The sequence below is a fragment of the Humulus lupulus genome, chromosome 5 (genome assembly GCF_963169125.1).
Source record: "Humulus lupulus chromosome 5, drHumLupu1.1, whole genome shotgun sequence".
NCBI lineage: Eukaryota > Viridiplantae > Streptophyta > Magnoliopsida > Rosales > Cannabaceae > Humulus > Humulus lupulus.
Genome location: NC_084797.1, coordinates 9,972,327 through 9,994,023, shown reverse-complemented (window position 1 = coordinate 9,994,023; position 21,697 = coordinate 9,972,327). Strand labels below are relative to the sequence as shown.

The following is a 21,697-nucleotide window of genomic DNA, read 5'->3' as shown; positions in this document are numbered from 1 at the left end:
GTTTGAATAGGATGTTCGTAGAACTCCCGTTGTCCACCAGGATCCGAGCAACCATTTTGTTGGCAATCTGGGCAATTATTACCAAAGGATCGTGGTGGGGGAGTGCACTCTTCGAGCATCTTTCACGGTGAAGGTAATAACTTGGTCCGTCATCCGAGGCATCTGTGCCAGAAGTTGGACTAGTGCACAAACATTTTCATCGTGGTTGAGGGCCCACATACATTTGTGTTCCGAACTCCTCGATGTCCCCCTTAGATAAGGTCCTCCTAAGATGGTCCCCACTCTCCCATTCATTGGAGGAGGACCTTAGGTCATGGCCTGCAGAGCAGCAGGTACTTGGCCTTGATTTTGGGGAGGTGCCCCCAACTGATTAAGGGGTGGTGCTCCTAAGGGAGCCTATGCAAGGCATGCTTCACCTTGGGTGTATTGGTGTAGATGCCCCAACTTGATGAGATTTTCTATCTCATCACGCATGTACCTGCATTTATTGGTATTGCGACCAATGTCATTCTGGTACTTGCAGAATTTGACTGCGTCTCTCTTCTCCCTTCTTCTCCGGATGGGCTGAGGCCTCCGGTAGTGGACTTGTTGCTTCATGGCTAAGTATATATTCTCCTGAGTATCAACTAGATCAGTGTACTCAAAATCCTGGGCTGTGTATTTCTCCTCAGGAGCCTTCTTCACTTTCTTGCTCCCTTTGATCTTGCCCCCGTGTTTACTTCCACTCGGGCCCTTACTAAGCCTCATTGATTAGGAGGGAGCAGCTACTCCAATACTGAAACCAGGCTGATAAACGATGAATCCAATGGGAGCTAATAAACGGTGGGCATGGTGCTGTAGATAGCTTGTGGAGCTATGGGATTGTACTGTGAATAACTCATCACACTTGTCTATGCGGGAGTTTATGGCGAGAAGTGGGAGTTTGGCGTTGTAGCCGCTGGGATGGAAGGAGCTGGAATGGAGACTGGTTCTCCAAAATCTCCAATCTGAGCATCTTCCCAATGTATGTATTCTTGGGCTCGATGAATAAAGTCATCGAGCCTATGGCATCTGCGTCTTTGCAACTCGTCCCATAGTGGAGCACCTGGTCGGATACCAACCTATAAGTCCATAAGCTACTGACCATCATTGACCGTCTTGGTCCTCGCAACTTCCTCCTTAAAGGCTTTAAGGGTCTCAAACGACCATTGCTTGATGTTAGCCAAGGCATTGACCTTGAAACTAACTTTTCGTGTGTCCCCTGAACTCGAAGGACAGCTGGGACCAGGAGTAGATGGAATCTAGTCTGTGCTAATTGAACCATCCATCGGCTGCCCCCATCAAGGTCAAGGGAAAGCAGTGACATCTTGTGTCCTTGGAGACTTGGTGCATGGACATCAATCGATTGAACTTGGAGAAATGGTAATGTCAACGTTTAAAATATCGCTTTTACGCCTCAAGGCGTTTTGTTTTTGTGAGGCAAGGCATACGCCTCAAGGCGCATTGAGGCATATGCCTCAAATATTTTTATAACATCTAAAGATATAAAGTAAGATCAATGTGTAAACTCAAACATAGAATAAGAAATGTCATAAAACTCAAACATATCATAAAATGTATCATAAAACTCAAACATAAATATCTCATAAATTATCTAAATTTCTAAAATAAAGTTAATTTTTGTTTCTAGAACTAGATTCTACTATCCTAGAACAAATTTAGTAGTAATGGGACGATGATTTAGAAATCATATTCCAATTCATTATTGCTTGACAAATCATTATATTGTAAAATTCTCTCATCGTCATCATCGTCATCATCATCACGCTCATTGTCGCCATCAATATTCTCCCATCCATCTTCATCCAAGTCTACTACAGTCTTTCGTTTTCCTAAGAAAAATTAATTACAAACTAGTCAATAATTGATTAACACAGTATCATAATCTAAATTAAAACAAGAATTTGAGTTTACGAGCCCACTCTTGAGGTAGATTGTGGAGCACTTGTATTGTTTTGGTTTAAAGTCAATCCCAATCCTTCAACATTAACTCCGAGATCCTCATCATTTGGCCTTTGCAATTCTTCAACATTTTCATTTTCGTCAACAATTCATTCATCATTAGATGGCAACTCATCAATCAATGAAACATCATCTTCTTTTGATAGAGATGTCAACTTCATATGTCTATCTTTCAACCTTTTGTTGAACATTATATATACCAAAGAATGCATTCTTAAGGTAGTCAGTCGGTTTCTTCTTTTTGTATGAACTTGATTGAAAGTACTCCAATTTCACTCACATCCTGATGCTGAGCAAGTAAGACCCAATACTTAGATGGCAACTTTTTGTAACTCTGGAGTGCCATCTCCAAATTGAGTCCACCATTCCACTAAAATTGAACATTAAAAGAACAATTACTTTAGTATACATACTAAAAATTTTCTAACAGTATTAGAAATAAATTTAGACCCTTAACTGGTGATCATTTTTCAAATGTATGTTTAGCTTGGGTGAATCCAAAGAACCCTTCATTGCTGTGAAAAGTGCAACATTGAAGGTCATCTTTCTCTCTGTCTTCGAGGTTCGGTATAAGTTTGTCCATACAATGGAACAAACCCAACTTGGTCTCTGGAAGGTTGGAAAATCCTGGTGCATAATGACAACAGGGGTTCAAAAAGTACGCACCGGCATGCAAATGTCGATGCAACTGAAGTTCCCATTTCTAATCAATTATTTCTAATATCTCCTTGTAATCTTTTTCTTCCCCACCCAAATTTTGTGCTATTTTTTATTTTGCTGAATCCATGGCATTATAGAGACAACCCATAGCTGGTTCTTTATTAGCGTCAACTAACCTCAGCACTTCAACCAAAGGTTTTGTGGTCTTAATGGCATAAACCACACTTGGCCAAAAATGTTTGTCCTTCAAAACTACTTTCCTTGCTTCTTTTCCTTCTGGTTTAGATGCCAAAGTACAACGTGTCCACTCTTCAGAAGTAAACATAGCCTCTAAAGGTTGCTTCACTTGATAAATGCTTTGCAGTGTAAGAAATGCGGTTGCAAATCTTTTGGCAGCAGGTCTTAAAATATCTCTTTTGGCAAATTTTCGCATCAAGCTTAGGACCCATTGATGATTGTGAATAAACTTGCTCAATTTTTTTGCTTTCAGTAAGGCATTCTTATGTTGTGGCAACTCTCCAATTTTTTCAAGCATCAAATTAAGACAATGTGCAGCACATGGAGTCCAATATAGATGCTTTCTTTTCTCCATTAATAATGTACCCACCGCTTTGTAGGCACTTGCATTATCAGTAACTACTTGAATAGCAATATGCTCTCCAATTTCTTCAATAACATCATCCAACATTTTAAACAACCTTTTTGCATCTTTGATAAATGAAGAGGCATCAACACTGTTATAAAACACAGTACCACTAGGATTATTGACCAATATGTTAATTATACTTCGATTTCTAATGTCTGACCATCCATCAGACATAATTGAAACTCCCGTTTGTGGCCATGTCTTCTTAACATCCTCAACTATAGCATCGGTAGTCTTTAGCTCCTCCTTCAATATCCATGTCCTAAGCTCATACATACTAGGAGGTTTCAATCCCCTACCATAATTGCCAATTGAACGACACATATTGATAAACGAAGGACTCTTAGCTAAATGGAAAGGCAAAGGATTCTCAAAGAAACACCTCCCAATGTCCATACAAACTTTATTACGCATTTATTTTGCATTTTTTGGAGTTATTTGAGTTGGTTCAGCGACTATCTTATCACCATTATCACCACCTACATTCATCATAAACCTATCTATTGGCCCTCTTATACATCTACTAGGAATGGGAGCATTTTGTGAAAAATAAGAACCCGACTCAACCAACTCTTCAAATTTAATTTGACTCGCATGTTTTTCCAAAGTTTTTTTTCAAGTACTCCACAAATTCATTCTTCACTTCTTCGGGGACCTTCGAACATGGTGCAACATCTTTCCTAGTTTGAGCAAGGTGATCTTTCAACCTCGTAACACCACCCTTAATAACTTTTTTGCAATATACACACTCAAGATATTTATAACTTCCAGGAGTATCAACCTCAATGCCATGCTTCCAAGCTGGATCTTTCCTATTTGAATGAGTCCCACCACTATTATTACTACCACTACCACTAGCTCCTCTAATACAACTTTTTTTAGCTTCTAACCATTCTAATATCTACACAAAACAAAGAGATAACCAAAATAAACACATTGAATCTATCTAACAACTAAAAATAAGTAATATTTACCTTAACACTCCTTCTAGTCTACTATGGAAAGAAGCTTCAGCAACTATACAGAGAAGTAGGGAGGAAGGCATGAGGTTTCGTTTTTTGTTTTTCCTTTCTCTGCTTCAGCAGCTTTAGGCAAGTTTCTGGGCAGGAGATGAACAAAAGGCAGAGTAGAGGAAAGGAGATAAACGTGAAGGAGAGGAGAGGCTGAGTGAGTGAGCTGTTAGGGTTTGTAATTTTATTTGTTTTCAGTTTTATTAGGCTTATTAAAATATAAGTTTTAAGTTTTATTGGGTTTGGGCTTATTTAAAATAAGTTTTATTGGGTTTGGGCTTATTTAAGATAAGTTTTAATAAGTTTTTTTTGGGCATATTTATACCAGATTTTTATTTTGGGTCTTTTTTGGCATAAAACAGCCCAATGCCCCTGAGGCGCACGCCTCAGTCAAATTCCGCCTCACCCACCTCAACTCAGCACCACACCTCTGCTAAGCAAGGTGCACGCCTCAATGCGTTTTTTTTCCGTCTCACACTGAGGCGCACCTCAAAACCACTTTTTTAAACATTGGGTAATGTAAGGCATTTTGAAGCCACTAGGCAATGGGGGCTTCAACTACGTGCTAGGCACATGGCTCTCCATCTTCGTCCTTAGAGTCTGAGTCATGGCACTACTTCTAGGCCATCTTAAGCATTATTTTCTTCAAACTCTCTAGCTCCGTCTGAAGAGGGTCGTTGGATGCACTATGTGTCGGGTATGCCTTGTGGTCGGCCATTGCTTCTTTTCTCCGAGCATTCAGGTATTCTCGAAGGTCCGGTTAAGGGTATTTCTCATGGAGGTCCTCGCGCCCGACCCTGTTCTTGCGAGCATTAAGATTGTCTCGCAAGTCAGGTTGCGCGTGCCCACGACAACCTTCCTCAAGGAATCCTACTTCCGTTTTCACATCAGACTTGACATAGTCGTTGTTTACTGAGATGCTGATGCGGCGTGGAGACCTCTCTCCTATTGGCTCTCAGCCCTGAGTTTCCCCGAGGCTGCTGGGGCGCGAAGGGCTCTCATTCCCATGGCCTAGCACGGTCCGTAGCAGCGTGACTAGGCAGAATGCTTTAGGTTCCTTGGACATTGTGGGCCTGGAGGTTTCCTCAGACATCGTGGACTACTTTTAGATCACGCATCCTCCTCGAAATGTTGAGAGGCTCGGAAGCTCGTTGAACTTTTTTCCGTTTGTGGGGAGCCTTAGCTCTTTCTCCTCCCAAATGAGTAGGGTGCATAGGGGGTACTCCAACTGGGTGCACAAGTGGCACTACATCTGACTGTTCTTGTGTCATGTTAGCAGGTTGCACAGGTGGCACACCAGTTGGCTGCACATGTGACACTTCGACTTGGGGGTCCACTTACAGCCCTTGGGCTGCAAATGTGGCCCTCATGGCATTCACCATCTCCTGCAAGGCGGCGATGCTGCTTTTCTGCACCTCCATTTCTCTTTGTTGGGAGGTGATTTGGCATCCGCCACCTCTGAAATGCCCGCGGGAGGTGGACAGACTTGCTCTCCTCCCACTGCAGAGGGGAAGTCTTCATCCATGAATGTTCTATTACGAGTGTTCACCATTCACTACTACAAAAAAGGTTTTTTAGGACTAGCATTGCGAGTCCTAAAAAAATTTTTAGGACTCGCAGGGCGCGAGTCCTCTATTTGAGAGCCTTAAAAACTAAGGTTTTTTAGGACTCGCAATGCGAGTCCTAAAAAACTGTTTTTAGGACTCGCAACGCAAGTCCTAAAAAATCTGTGTGAGTCCTAAAAAATCTGGTTGAGTGCCTATAATTAAGTTTTTAGGACTCGTTTTGCGAGTCCTAAAAGAATGTTTTTAGGACTCGCAATGCGAGTCCTAAAAGAATGTTTTTAGGACTCGCAAAAATCTGGTTGAGTGTCTTTAATTAAGTTTTTAGGACTCGCATTGCGAGTCCTAAAATGAATGTTTTTAGGACTCGCAATGCGAGTCCTAAAAACTTAATTAAAGGCACTCAACCAGATTTTTTAGGACTCGCATTGCAAGTCCTAAAAACTTAATTATAAGCACCCAACCAGATTTTTTAGGACTCGCAGGTAATTTTTTAGGACTCGCTTTGCATGCCCTTAAAAGTTTTTTTTTTTTTTTTAAATACAGCTACAATTTTAATTTTGATTTAAAAATATATATCCATTTGAGTGTCGAATATGTATCAAAAGAATTTTGAAAAGAAAATACTAAAAAAATGGCAAAAAAATTTTACGAAATAAATTTAAAATTTCTAAACATGTATTGTAATTAGCTAGCTATAATATCATTCATTTTGCTCTAACCAATTGTAAATATGACATTGCACATTCTTCTCTAACTTCGTCAATTTCTTTAGTATGTGGTTTATTGAGTTAAATATTAATTGAGTTTTGAGTATAGCTAAGCTAAGGAGGATTGAGTCCACTTAAGAAGCTATATGTGATTGTTTTACAGTAATACTACTAGTTGTACATTTCAAGAAAAATTACATAATCCTCAACAAATTCATGTTATACAGTTACAAAGGAAGCCAAGATATGAATAACAACTAACATTTTGTGCACACAAGTTTCAAATTTTGACTAATATACAGTTTAAAGAGATTACTAATATGGCATGAAAAAGATCACTCATAAAGCCTCCATAGGACATTCCTATCCTTGCCGACATAACTCACTTAAAAATAATAAAATTGTTAATTTCTAAAATTACATTCACATGAAGACAGATATTTCAGTACCAGATGTGTAGTTGAGTTGTGCTTAATTATACCGGTTCCATTTCCATATGAAAGATCTAATACTTTGAGCTTTGCTCTCAGAATTTGCATGATCACCGCGAGTAATCCAAAATGCCCTTTCAGTTCTCCAATTTGAAAGTTTGCATTAAAATCAAATGAAGTTTGAAACTAATAAACATTAATTTGAAATCTAAGCTCAATTAATTAAACCAGATTTTGTAATCTTACAACTCAGAATTACTTTGGACACTTTAATTAATCTTTCATAAGCATTATTATTACAAGGGAGAGCCAATAATTTTGAAGAAAACTTTGATTTCATGAATATTCAATCACCTGACAACTTGAGCCTAAATGATGATTGAAAATTAATCAAATTCTTAAGTAATTCTTGTTATTATTACCTTCATGAATTTGGGAGCTCCAAAGTATTCTTCTTGTTGAAGACGTCAATATATATACTCATTAAATAAGTTTTTAGAATAATGAAGTCAATATATATACCCATCTCCATCAAACCTGCACACACAGCAAAGGAAACAAAATCAGTGTCCAAATCTGACACCTAATATACATGTTAGTTTCAAATGACCAAGATGACAACACTCAATTCAAGAAGACTTTACTTTTATATAAAATACAAGGTTGTTTATTCAGTTATTAGTCCTAGGTTTACTAATTTTAGTAAGTTTGGTTAAGTCCTATGTATAATAACCAGATCAGTTTCTTATCTGTAGACTAGCATTTTACATTATTCAAAGTAAGAAAATCATTGAGAGTTTTGAAAGCTCAAGACTTGTTGTTACTCTTTTCTCTTTATTATTGCTTTTAGTTAAGTTAAATCTTTTGTTTCCAACTATCACATAACCACCTAATAATAGTTTTACATCTGAACTAGTTAATTTATTTATTTATTCTGAAAAATTATTACGCTATGATTTTTCCAATAAGGAGATTAAATGACAAAAAGAGAAATGTGACCCTTCGAAACAAAATAAACTAAGCTCAAAATCTATCAAAAAAAATGGTTTTCAAGAGACCAAAACGTGATGAATAAAATTATTAAAATACCTAAAACCAAAAACAGAAGCACACTGCGAAAACAGAGCAAAACTAAACAAGCACAATTGAGAACAAAACAGTCAGACATATAGTTTATTTTCCATTTCTTTGACCTCATCCTCATCACCTAATAAAAATAGTATTACTTGAATATATAAATTCTTTATAGTTGAAAAATCGAGAGGGAAACACAATGATAGCATTTAATACAAACAAACACATTAAACAAATTAGAACCTTCTTCCTAATGTCAACAAACTTTATTTCTGTGTTATTCTATAGGTTCTGGATTCCAACTTCACCAATAGGCTCAATTAAATACAGTACCAAGACAAAGAACAAATTCTTTCCAGTTAACAAGGTAGAGAAACACGAATCCATTATTACTCTATTTTAGTTCTAGTTAGTAATAATATCCCAACAAACAGTAAAGAAGGATAAGAATATGGAGAATGACAGTGTAATAGCGTTATAAGGATTACAAAAAATATAAACAGCATTTGGGGTTTTGGGAAAAAGCAATATTAAATGAGAAAAAAGAAAAAGACTTCAAGCAATGGCTTTGGCAGTGGCATTGCCTCCAAAACTTAAAAAATTGGTAACAACTTTTTTTCACTACCTATAATTTGATTAATACAACTTATAAAATGATCAAAAGAAAAGATGTGTAGATACCAGTGATATCCAGCTAGTGGAACAAACTTGAGACCAACTTGAAGAAACTCTCCATTTAAGCACTCCTGCATATGTATAGTATAGCATATATATACAGTATATACACACAAGTAGCTACCATGTTATATACTAAGAAAAAGCTCAATATAATAAAGAGAGGCCACGAAAGATTTATATAATTATAAATATATATTATATTTAATCATCTAACAATAATAATAACAAAAGGCAGTAGTAATTTGAGCACACAAAAACTAGAATCACTCATAGTTTCATTAAATCATATTCTGTAGTTTCTTTGCATCAATTTCTCAAACACTTGAAGAGCATCAACCATTAGTTCAAGAGATCCATATGCCCTGGTTTCCTTACACTACTTTCCAGCTCAAGACAAAAAACATCCAAAAGATAAAATCAGAAACTAACCAGAAAATATCCTAGAGTTACAAGAAAATTTTAAGATAAACAAGCAAAAATTTAATTCCCAAATCACACAGCCACCAAGCCAACGAATCCCAAATCTCAAAATACACCAAGCCAAATAATTGGAATACATCAAAGCCTCCAAACAACTTCATACGAAACCTTACAAAACAGAATATATAGGCATTATAAATCTATTCATATATATAATATTTATACATATATTTCCTTACACAGACCAAGCTGATAATTAAGAAAAAGACAAGTTTTCATCATATAGTAAAATAAAGATTATTATATACTATAATATATTCTACGTAAAAAGCAGAGAGAAACTATATATCAATGTAATGTTGTAAAGTACCTTCCAGCATATAACTTCTCATGTAGAAACAAAGAGGCTATAATGGCTGTTATAACAGTGCATAGAGGGCTGAACATTGCAACAAAGACAGGACCTCTTAGTTGTATGCACCATGCTTGAACAAAAAAAGATACAGCAGTACCAATTCCCTGTACAGTTAAATGTGCAGTTCAAATCAAGCCATATTTAGAAGAAGAAAACTTTAAATTAGCATAAGAATAATGAAAAGGTAATTAAGAAGAAAGAGCAAGTATAAGTTAAAGTACGTACTGCATACAAACAACTTCCAAGTTCTAAATAGGAATGAAGATTCCATACTTGTAGATCAGGCTCTGTCACAAATGTATATATTGCAGATTGGATGGTTGTCAATAAACACATCCAAAGAGTTGAATACAAGTGGTCTGGACAACTGACAAAACATCAAAAATTAGGAATTTTTTTTTCAGAATAAGAATACACTGACAAAACCAAAACAAAAAGAAAGGAAAAGATAAACAAATGCCCAAATCATATGAAGCTTAATATTAATAGGAGATGGTATTAACATAAGTGTTTATTAATACAAATTTACCTTGAAGAGAATGGCAGCACCACCCACGCCTGAGAACTTCACCAGCTCAGGAGCCTTCGCCGTCGCCTTCCCCATCGTCGTCGCCAGCAGGAGCCTTCATCGTCCACGGTGGAGGCCAGAACAATCCTCCAAACTCACAGCGGCGACGGAACTTCGGGGAGCCAATCGCGACGGAGGCCGGCGAGTGGGGAGGCAAGCTTCACGGGTTGGGGGTTTCGGGGGCCAAGGAAGCTCGTGGTGGGGTGCGTGTCATTGGGTGGTGGCCGGAGATGGCTCATCTGGTCTGGCCGACTGAAATGCGAGAGAGGAAAAGAAAGAGGGGATCGACTGGGAAGAAGAAAGAGGAGAGAGAAGGGGATTTTTGAGATTAATTTAGGGATTTAGTTTTTTCATCTCCCTTTTCTTATTTAATTAAATAAAATTTGATTTAATGTGAATTATTGCTTTTTTTTTTTTTAATATTTTCAACATGAATTTTAAAAAATAAAAACACCATTAATGAAATTTTAAAATTATTTTACAATATTTAACCAATCAATAAAATAACTCTTTTTAATTAATTTTATCATAAATATGTTAAATAAATAAAATTTAAGCAAATTATTCATTATATCATAATTAATTTAAATTTTAATATATAAATTATTATAAATAAAAAGTTAATATAATATTAAAAATTTAGAAATAAAAGAAAATCTAAGAGGTGTATATTAAAAAAACAAAATAAACATTTTAGGACATGCATCAGTTTTTAGGACTCGCGACGCGAGTCCTAAAAACATTCTTTTAGGACTCTCAATGCGAGTCCTAAAAAGTCCAGGAGGTGTTTGTTTACAAAAAAACTCAAACTTTTAAGGACTCCCAAAGTAAGTCCTTAAAATTATTAAGTAAAACACTTATTTTTTAGCCCAGATTTTTTTAGGACTCGCATATTTTTTTAGGACACTCATTACGAGTCCTAAAAGAGTATTAAAGACTCCCAAAGCAAGTCCTTAAAATTATTAAGTAAAACACTTATTTTTATAAGCCAGATTTTTTTAGGACTCGCATTTTCTTTTAGGACACTTATTGCGAGTCCTAAATTGTGTTTTTTCAGGACTCTCAATGAGTGTCCTAAAAACTCCATAAATATTTTTAAGGACTTGCATTTAGGTGCGTGTCCTAAAAAAGTGTCCTGTAAAGTGTATTTTGTAGTAGTGATTTTTGAAAATCTTGCTTTCTTCAAGCTCCCAAAGAAAACCCCAAAATGTTGACTGACTTTTTTGCCAGCAACTAAAATACTCAAAGAAGAAGAAATAGAACACCAAATTTTACGTGGTTCAGTTTATTAATTAACCATATTCCACGAGTCACTTGTATTAGGATGATGGAGAACTTGCATAGCTCAAACTCTCTTGGTTTTCAAGCAGCGTTTGAGCTCACTCTGAAAAATAGAATTCAAATATTTTATAATGTGTGTCCTAGCCCTATTTATAGGCAGCTGGACAATTAAGCTCATTAATTGGAGCTGATTACAATATTCCTCTCTTAATGGCGATTATTTATTACATAAATAAACATTATGCATTTACTAATCTCGTGGGCCCCATCGTATCTCGTGTGGGCCCAGTACGAGGAGCCTTAGCCCATTGCTTTATTGGAGAAAATGCCACTGACAATGTCAGGATGGTAGCTGCATGTTTTCCCATGTCAAGCAGCGTCGTGAGACATCATTTTTGTCGTTTGTACGGGATCAACACCACGATCTCTGGGATAGTTGGATGTCAGAAAGCTATATGTGGTCCATGACGTCTTTTTATCTGATACCTGTCAACTGTTCTCCTGGCCCAAAGAAGGGTTCTCGCAAGCTCTGAGGAGGTGGTTACGGATGAAGTACGGTTGGAGCATTACTCTTTGACAAGGTCCTCGGGATGTGATGTCTTTGGAGGATGTACTCCTCCGGTGGTGATAAATGGTGATGAGAACTAGACTAAACTCTCGTGGAGCCTTAAACAGATTCCGAGAAGCCTTAAACACCTTCCATGGACCTCTAATCGCTCTTAATTTGTGCCACATGTCAGATGGTGAAAACACGGACAAAAATTTGTTTTGAAGGTTTTAGGGAAGTCATACTTGGAAATAAGTGAATATTGAAGATCTCCTAGCAAAAAAAAAAAAGTCAATATCGAAGAGGAAATTCTAGAATGCTACAACAACATTTTCTGCAACAAAAACGAGCTAGCTCAAGTAGTTGGGGTTGTGTGTTGGGACTCATGGGGTTCGAACCCATAATAATTTTTATTTAAAAAAAAATAACGTTTTCCACAACAAAAGCAATAGTTATTTGAGGAGAAGGGTGAATGTGGTAGTGAGAGGGTCTTATAAGACATTTAAAGACAAGGTCTTATAAGACATCTAAAGACACATTTGGAAAGGTAGTCCCAAAGTTAAAGGGGGAATGAGTGAGACATATAGAAGAGAGAGTGAGACATATAGAAGAGAAAATAGGGTAATTCGTACCCTGGCTTTTTTCAAATGAGGACCACAAATGCCAAGTACTATCCATTACTCACCAAAGAAAGTACCCATAAAAAAAAAAAAAAAAAAAAAGAGGAAAGAAGAAAAAGATAATGACAACTTGCATCACCATATTGTTTTGCTTCATTTTACTCTTTTATTCTTAAAGCATCCCTATAATTGAGATAAAGTACCTCATTCTCTAAAATATAGAGAAAAAATGGTGAAAACGAGCTTTCATAAAATTGAGTTATTTTATATCAATAGACAGTACTACTTTATATTTAGAGATAACTATTCAACTGAGTTATAAATTTTTTATTATTTTTTTTCTCTAACTTTTTCCATATGTATATGTAATACTATTATATTTAAATTTATTTTTTTAAATGAATAAAATATAATATTTAAATGATGTAGAGAAAACATATAGGGAAGTTGATGTATGGTGTAATGTAAAATTTTAAGGTAGAATAGAGAAAGTATGGTTTGGGTAATGTGTTTTAAAGAAGGGTAAATACCATTTTGAACCCCACATTTTACAAAATGAAACAAAATAATACCCTGAGCCTGATTTTGGTCAAATTTTATTTAAATATGACCAAAATATCCCTGATTTTTTGTTTTAATTGGATTTTCTAAATCTTTAATATATTTTCTTTATTCATAATAAATAAAAATAACTAGAAAATAATTTAAGAAATACAAAATTAAAAGTTAAATTAAATAAAAATGATTCTCTCTCCTCCTCTCTCTCTCCCTCTTGTGTTCATCTTTCTCTCCCCGCTTTCTCTTTCCCAATGTCGGCGACGATCCGTGTGGGGCAGAACAGAGCATGAGCAGAGTAGAGTCACCGCGTGACTTCATCGTCTTCATGTTCTTCTTCTTCATCTAGGTCGTCGAAGGCAGATCTTTGGAGCTTCAGATCTGACACTGTTGTGGCTGGAATCATGGATGACGTTGGGGCTAGGGTTGGAGACGAAGGGACACGCAAAATCCAAATTTGAAGGTTTAATTTTTTTTTATCTGAAATCGTCAAATGGTGTAATTTTTCTTACATATGGTTGGGCTAGCAACTTCATTTGGCGGAGGAAAATGCATAGATTTGAGGGTTCTTGTGCGACTAAGGGGTGGTTGGACGAGGGTTCTTGTGCGATTGAGTTTTGAAGCTTGCATTGGGTTGTGAAGCTTGTACTGGGTTTTGTTAATATTTTTACTGGATTTTTGTTCATTTTTGTATGGCAGTGGGTATGGAATAAATGAAATGGATCATTTTTCTTATGGGTTTTAGATCTTGATTTGTGATGTTGATGATTTTTTGTTTTGTTTTTGAATATGGGTTCAACAATGATGAACTCATGAACATAAGCAATTTTTTTATATACATATTTAAGTTTTGATATTTGGGAGTTTGGATGATTTGCATTAATTTATTTTTCAAGTAATTAATTATATGATAAATTAGATTCATGATTAAATTTATGGTTGATTTATGTTAGTTTTTAATTAATTAAAGGGTTATAATATTTTTCAAATATTTTTTATTTTAAAACTAATTTATATAAATTTTTTATTTAATATTTATTTTTAATTATTTAAATAATTAATTAATTAATAAAACTCAGAGGTATTTTGGTCATATGGAAAATTATTTTGACCAAAATCAAATTGAGGGTAGAATTTTGATCTATTTTGTATAATATAGGATCTAAATTGTCATTTAGCAAAACAGAGTGTCCGATCGGTAACTTTTGCACAACACATGGTCCAAAATAGTATTTACCCTTTGACTCAGCATTGACCCAAACCAAATTGGGCAGTCATGTCAAAATGTTAGTCAAGCCCACTTCGAATTAATAATAATACCACTTAATTTGTTCAATTATCGAATTTTATTCATGCAGAAATTAACGATTTTTACCACTTTTCATTGCTTATTAGTAAACTACCACACAAAATTCACTCGTTAATTTGAAACCATGTGTTACGATTTATTCATGACCACGATATGTGGTTTTCTAGTTGTGGACTGTGTTCTTCTAGCCCTTGACCTTGCATCTAAGAGGAGCATTTATTATTAGATTTAGTCTATGTTTTAAATATGCAAATAATAACTGACACCATTACAATGTTTTTAATTTGATTTATACCATTTTTATATTAAGCAACATAAAACTCTTACCATATTTTTAAACCATAAACCATACTTGTGTATCAGAAAAAGTGGTACAAATCTTTAAATTTGGGGATAAATTTCATCCTTTTTTATCAAAAAAAAAAAAAGTGGTAGTTATGAAGTTAAGCAATAAAACAGTTGTCCATAATGATCTTATCATGTTAGCCCAAATCCCAAGTGAGAAAGAGAGACAGAGGAGTTTGTGGCCTTGGCTATGGAGACTGGATTTCAAGGCTTCCAAGTAAGTGTTGTGTTTTGACTTATCAAAGGCCAGAAAATTATAAATCTTCACATACCAATTAGGCTATAAGTTTTGACAAATAATTAGAAGAATGCAAATTATTCAAAATTACCATAATGCAAAAGATGGAGTAACATAAAATATAGGCAGCAGTACATGAACAAACATAAGATCATAATAAACTAACTAAAACAGTCCTAACATATTTGACTACAAAATTAGCATACTATTGCCCCCAAATACCTTAATTATATATGCCAACAAGACAATATAACTGTACTACCAAGCCATAATAATGGTGGTAGTAGTAGTATTACTGCAACATTCAACTATGCTATAAAATATATAGTTGATGACACTTTTTACCGAATAATGTTCTTGAGTATCCAAATTACTGCTCTAGCTAGAACTTTTTTTTTTTCGATACATTCTGCCTATATAGTTAACCAATATTGCTATAGGGCACTATATGGTGCCCAACATCACATGATCCGACATATGGTGATTAGTATAATTTAATATCGATTAAATTGTACTAATCAACTCATGTCGTATCGTGTGGTATTGGTAACCTTAGAAGTGTCATATAACAATATTCATAGTCAATGGTTCTTGAAAAGTTCCAAACAGTGCTCTTGATCCAAGTTCCTGCTCCAGAACTTCTTGTAATACTCTGCATAAGTATAGCCCCTGTAAACGGCTTGGGAACCATCATTGCCGGTGAGCCCTTTAGCGGGGCTGATCAGGGCATCGTCAAAGGGGCAGAGGAACGATGCCACCGATAGCCTTGGCATGTCAGTATTGACAATGGCACGGTGCCATACACTCTTGTAAATCCCATTACTCAGTGCCTGCAATGCAATGAAATACAAGAAGTAGTCAAGACCTGATCACTACTTTCTTAACAGACATTTATACAAACACCTGGATTACGTACCTGTAACTGGTCACCAATGTTGATAACAAAAGCATTTGGGTGAGGATTGACAGCAACCCATTTACCATCCTTGAGGACCTGAAGACCAGCCACTTGAAGATCTTGGAGTAAGATGGTGAGGGCATTAGGGTCAGTGTGTCCAGGCAAACCATAAGTGAGCTCGGGTTCTGGGCATGGTGGGTAATAGTTCACAGCCATATGCTGTCCTTGCTCACCCAACACTCTCTTTATATACTCCTTCTCTAACCCCAAGCTCTCTGATATTAGTTCTTGTATTCTGAATCCAAGCTCTCTCACTTCCGTACAGTAAATCTCCACAATCTCCCTATAAACACAGCCAAAGTTGAAGCTTATTGTATTAATAACTATGAAAAATTATGTTGAAAGTGATCATGAGATTTAGAATATGCATCTAGCTAAGCATATTTTGACTTCTATCAATTATTTTAAGAGTTTCATAATTTAACTTTTTTTTTTTGCATTGTTTTTAATCAAAATATATTTCTTCACTTCATCAATCTTCAAATTTTGTTTGTTTGATTCACTTGTTTATATAAAAATATAGTGAATGAATGTGGTAAGTTTATATAAAAAACAAAAGGAGCATTATATGCACCTCAAGATTTGAGTAGTATACCCTATTTTTATTAAAATTAATATATATTATATATATTTTTTCAACTTGTGCTTAATTTTTTTTTAATTTTTTTTCTTTTTCATATTCTTAAAAATAGATATAGTAATATATATTTTAGATAAAAAAATTAATACAAAAAATTTATAAAAGATTTTTAAATAAGAGTTTTTTTTTTCTAAACATTATTTTTAAAAAAAATTATGAAAACAAGATAAAATAAAATTATAGAAATTAACAAAAAAAAAAGGAAATCAAAGAATGTCAAAAAAAATATTGAAAAAAAGTGTTAGAAATGATTTTAAAAATTAAAATTTTTAATTAATGGAGAATCTATATATATTTTTATATAGTGATCCAAACAAAGATAGAAACTTAATAAAATAAGGAATATGGATAAATACTAAAAATGGTTGTAAAGTGGGTATTAATTAAATTTTCCCATTACAATTTCTCCCTAAAATATGAAACATTTATTTAGGCCCCAGTACCTTTATGATGTGAGGCCCATTATAAGACAATTGGGCCACTATGAGCCCACTAGTGTTAAACCTCGTGATTCATCATGCTTAGGTTGTAGTCTTGTAGTTGTTATTCTATTGCCAATGCTATCTAAGTCACATTATTTTATTTTATTAAATAAAATATTTATATATGTTAATGTAGGAACATATCCCGATTCGATACGAAATGAATAAAATAGACAACCATTCCTTAAATAAAATATATATTTTAAAAAAATAAATATAAATAATTTATATTTATGCACACAAATCATAGTCTAGTTTTAGGGTAAATCCAAAAAAATAAATTTTTTTTAAAAATTATTTTGTATTCTAGTCTAATTTTAATTCTACTTTGTAAAACAATATCTCATAATTTATAGAACTAGTTAAAAATTTAGACGGAGTCAAAAAAATTCAAACAGCTGAAGAAAATTTTTAAACAATTAATCAAAAAATTTAAATAATTAATCAAATTTTAAACGGATACTATTTTAAAAAAATTATCATAAGTAAATCAACAAAATCACTTAAAAAAACTATTTTCACAAAATTTTCAAATAGAAATAATAAAGCATAAAAAGACAAATTGATCTGGCTACATAGCTAATGGCACTAATCACTATGACCCTTCTACTTTAATAATGCCGAAACCCTTTTAGTTAAAAAAATTAACAATAATAATATATTTTAAAAAATATAAATTATTAATAATTATATTTTTGGAATAATGAAGTATTTTATTGGGCCACTAAATGAATATTAATATATGACTCGGTCACCAATAAATCATCATCAACCACATGATTCAATTTGATGACGTCAACACGTTAAAATATAATGACGTCATATTGTCTAGAAAATTCGAATATTTTTTTATTCAAATATAATATTGGATTATATGACGTCGGTAAATAAAGAAATAGAGTACCACATCCACATGCATGGTTCCCACCGAACCAAATTAAATTAATAAAATAATTTTAATGACAATTAATTAATATTTTTTTTAAATAAAAATAAAATAATGACAAATAGTGTAGAATAATAACAACCTAAAATTACATCAGAGTCCAAATTTTTTAATTATTTTTTTTTAACTTTGACGAAGTCAACTATGGGACCTCAGGCCATTGTTTTCAATTATGTTTCCTTACTTTTTGCATTTATTAACTTCTTTTTAACTTTTAGGAATTAGAAAAGGTTTCTTTATAAATTTTCTAAAACATAACATTAATGAATATATTTTGAGTAAAGATTCCCACTCTAATTTGGATATTTCTCTTCATATCTAATAATATATACACAAATAAAAAAAACCCTTAATTCATATATTTTGAAAAAATAAAATGAATTAAAAAATTGGGAAATCTAAAAAGTGAAAATGTTCTTTGTCCATGTCAATTTGTCTAGATCTAACGTACAACTACAAGAACCAAAACATTTAAATTTCACATGTTTTAAAATCATTAAAAAGTAAAAAAAAAAAAAAAGTAGGATCTTACTTGGATTTTCATACATGTCATGAACATATGCAGAGTACCCTAATAATAATTACTAGTCTGCCATTTTTTTTTTCCAATTGGGTATTTTTTATATTTTTATTTAAAAGAAATAATGATGTAATTTTATTTATAATAAATACAATTTTATTATAAATTTATATATATATATATGTGGCTAACTGTACTATTGCATGTGAAGCATATGAGAGCACATGGAAGCTGAGTCAGAAATTGGCCAAAGAGTGTCTTCTAAATCTCAAATTTTTTACCTAAAATCCTTTTGACTTTCTCATTCTTAAGCTTCAAAAGGCAAGTTTTTTACCCAACAAAATTATGTCATATCTAACTTCAAAGTACACCCCTTTTCTATATATAACTAAAACACATTTTTTTTTAGCTTGTACACAAAAACCCTTTTTCTTTTTCGATTATTGAAATGTAATCAACTTGTCTAAAATATATTGAGAAAAAAGTAAAAAAATAAAGAGTAGATAGGTAAAGATTTAGTTAGGGTTACAGTTACACCATATCTCTCCACAGTTACAGATCATATAATAATATTGAATAAAGTGAATCTGACATGTCTCAACTTTTGAAAAGTTATTAAATTCCACGTGTCATCTGACATATACATCATCTCATAATACGTGTCATTTGTCAGACTCGTATTATGACACGTGCCAAATATTAATAAGCACGTCACATGTCATGAATATTCTTTCTATAAAAGATATTTATACTACTTGCACACAAACAAACATACATGGATAATATAAGATTTTTTTTTTTTTTAATTTTTGGAAAAACATTAAATTTTGAGAATCATGAAAAGAAAAGAAGAAAAAAGAGTTGGAGAAAAGTGTTTTTGTTACTTACTTGAAGGAAGAGGGAATGGAAGGCCATTCTGGAACATACTTGTGAAGAGGATAACAATGGAGTCTCAAATAGTCTCTCCAATTATGAATTTTCTCCTTGTTTACATTAAAGCTTGTGGATAATCTCATAGTCTTCGATGGATCATCTGAGTAAAGCTTCAACTTTTCCTCTAATGGAAGATCAAAAAACTCATGTGCCACACCTTGCATCTTCTCCACTATTTCACTAGACACCCCATGATTCGTAACCTAATAAACATACATACATACACGAATCAACACACCAAGAAATCAAACCATTTCACAATTATACATGTATATATATATATATGTATATATTACCTGGAAAAAGCCATAGTCTTTGCAAGCAAGGCCAACTTGTTTGACCACTTGGGCTCTATCATCAGAACCCAAGTCGATCACAGGAACATTTTCACAAGCAGAGACCTCGGAGAGCCTGGGGCGTTCGGATTCGGGTCGGATGTAACTCTCCGGCAAATTGGCAAACCGAACACCCGAAGATAACACTTTTGTTTCCATTCTCCCTTTTCTGTCTATATATATATATATGTATATATATATAATATAAGCTAGGTAGCTAGCTCTTACACAATTTTTCTCTTGTAACAGAGACTTTTTTCTCTTTATGGGTTTCGAGAGAAAGAGAAAGAGAAAGAGAAGAGATTTTGGTTTTGGATTTGGTTTCGGTTTCGGTTTTGGTTTTGGGCATGTAAGTAAGAAAGGTAAGGTTCCTGGAAAGTGAGAACAAGAGAGTGAGAGTATCAAGATATTTATAATAATAAATGGCTTGGCAGGACTGCACTTCTACTGCTGATCATGATGCCTATGTATATGTGTGTGATAATTAGGCTCAAGTTAATATCGTTTACTAGTTTACATTAATTATTATAACACTGTTTTGTCAATTACTGTAATTACTATGATCAACAACATTGATTTTATATAATATGTATTGATGACAAATTAATGTGAATGAGTTTGTTCCTAAGCAATGTAGAATGTGTACGTGTTTACACTTGTTGCTCTTATCTACTTTTTTTTAGTTTAAATGTGAGACTAAGTCTACATATGTATGTACTTTGGAATTTGGATATAGGGTGTTGTTTTTGAATTTTCTTCCAATTTAGCTACTTATAGCCAGATTGGTTGGTTTCTTTAGCCTTGTAATTAAGTTTAATCATGATTGGTTTTATACTCTGATTTTTGTTTGGATTTGACTATTATAAGAAGATCATTGCTATAAGGCATTACTGCTCAGAATATCCTAAAATACGGTATGTTGTTATTGGTGTAATTTAGAAGTAGGTTCCGTATATTTTAATTTAAATTAAAATATATAGGACTTGATATTTATTTACACCAATAACGATATAAGGTAATGGGCACCATAAGATTTTTCTTAACATTTCTCATATAAAAAAAGTATTGGTAAGGGATATGGTGCCCATCATCATCAAATTGATATGACATATTATCATCGATATGAAGAATCCTCCACATTCTAATTTAATATATAATGTGGGGGACCTGATACTAATTATGATAAGCAACATAAAATGATATTAGACACTATACTGTCCTATAATAAACAAATAAACTATTGGAATTATTAAAAATAAAATATAATGCTAACCAAACACTATAATTTACCCTATTAAAATGTACGAAATACATTTATTCACACTTCAACTTAATTAGTGTTAAATTTTACATTTGTTTACTCGTGAATAGTGTAAGACTCAAAGACTTTAGTATGCAAAGTTTCTCTACAAGACTTAACTTATTACTATTATAAAACTTTAGAATGAAATTTCTTCCTATATAGACAAATAATGCATAACTAATTGTGAATAAAATTTTGCCTTACTTTTTCTAATTAAATATATGTACGAGACATGTTTAATAAATGTATATAATTATACATATTAATATATAAATATATATATATATATAAATACAATATATCTTTCCCTTAGTATTAATCTTCCTAATATTTGGTCTACTTCAAATGTCTTTATGAAGCATAATGGTGTGATTTGTGTGCTCAATTTTATAAATGAGTTATTATGCAACGTCAAGTAGTGCTTTTTAACTTTCAAAAAATAAAAAAGAGAGCTTGCCATTGTCTGATTTACTTTATGTGTTTTTGGCATATTTTAATTGAGGTGAAATT

General features: G+C 33.4%; 2 protein-coding genes across 3 annotated transcripts in view; both read right to left on the bottom strand.

Annotated features, from left to right (window-relative positions):
* LOC133834377 (WAT1-related protein At4g30420-like) overlaps positions 1-10,534 on the bottom strand; it is a 36,518-nt gene extending 25,984 nt beyond the window's left edge. The window contains exons 1-5 of one of the 2 annotated variants that reach the window (XR_009893345.1): positions 10,137-10,534; positions 9,833-9,974; positions 9,563-9,711; positions 8,776-8,840; positions 7,039-7,557 (exon numbers count right to left, since the gene is read on the bottom strand). Coding sequence is in view for 1 of the 2 variants with exons in the window: in XM_062263977.1 (XP_062119961.1) it covers positions 7,530-7,557; positions 9,563-9,711; positions 9,833-9,943 (288 nt within the window). In the remaining variant the exon portion in view is untranslated. Of the gene's footprint in view, positions 1-6,741; positions 7,558-8,775; positions 8,841-9,562; positions 9,712-9,832; positions 9,975-10,136 lie in introns of those variants that run through there. The other variant, XM_062263977.1, reaches the window with a different exon arrangement.
* A 4,629-nt stretch (positions 10,535-15,163) lies between these two features.
* On the bottom strand, positions 15,164-20,273 carry LOC133834374 (protein DOWNY MILDEW RESISTANCE 6). The gene is made up of 4 exons (XM_062263968.1): positions 19,846-20,273; positions 19,505-19,752; positions 15,987-16,311; positions 15,164-15,900 (listed from the first exon to the last, which is right to left on the bottom strand). The coding sequence occupies exons 1-4, from the start codon at positions 20,041-20,043 to the stop codon at positions 15,652-15,654; spliced, it is 1,020 nt and encodes a 339-aa protein (XP_062119952.1). The 5' UTR covers positions 20,044-20,273; the 3' UTR covers positions 15,164-15,651.
* Between the last annotated feature and the right edge of the window lie 1,424 nt (positions 20,274-21,697).

Coding starts and splice junctions, on each gene's coding strand:
- LOC133834374 (XM_062263968.1), bottom strand. CDS start 20,043: ATGGAAACAAAAGTGTTATCTTCGGGTGTTCGGTTTGCCAATTTGCCG. Junction 19,753..19,845: donor AAGACTATGGCTTTTTCCAG/GTAATATATACA, acceptor TATGTTTATTAG/GTTACGAATCATGGGGTGTC. Junction 15,901..15,986: donor ACATTGGTGACCAGTTACAG/GTACGTAATCCA, acceptor ATTGCATTGCAG/GCACTGAGTAATGGGATTTA.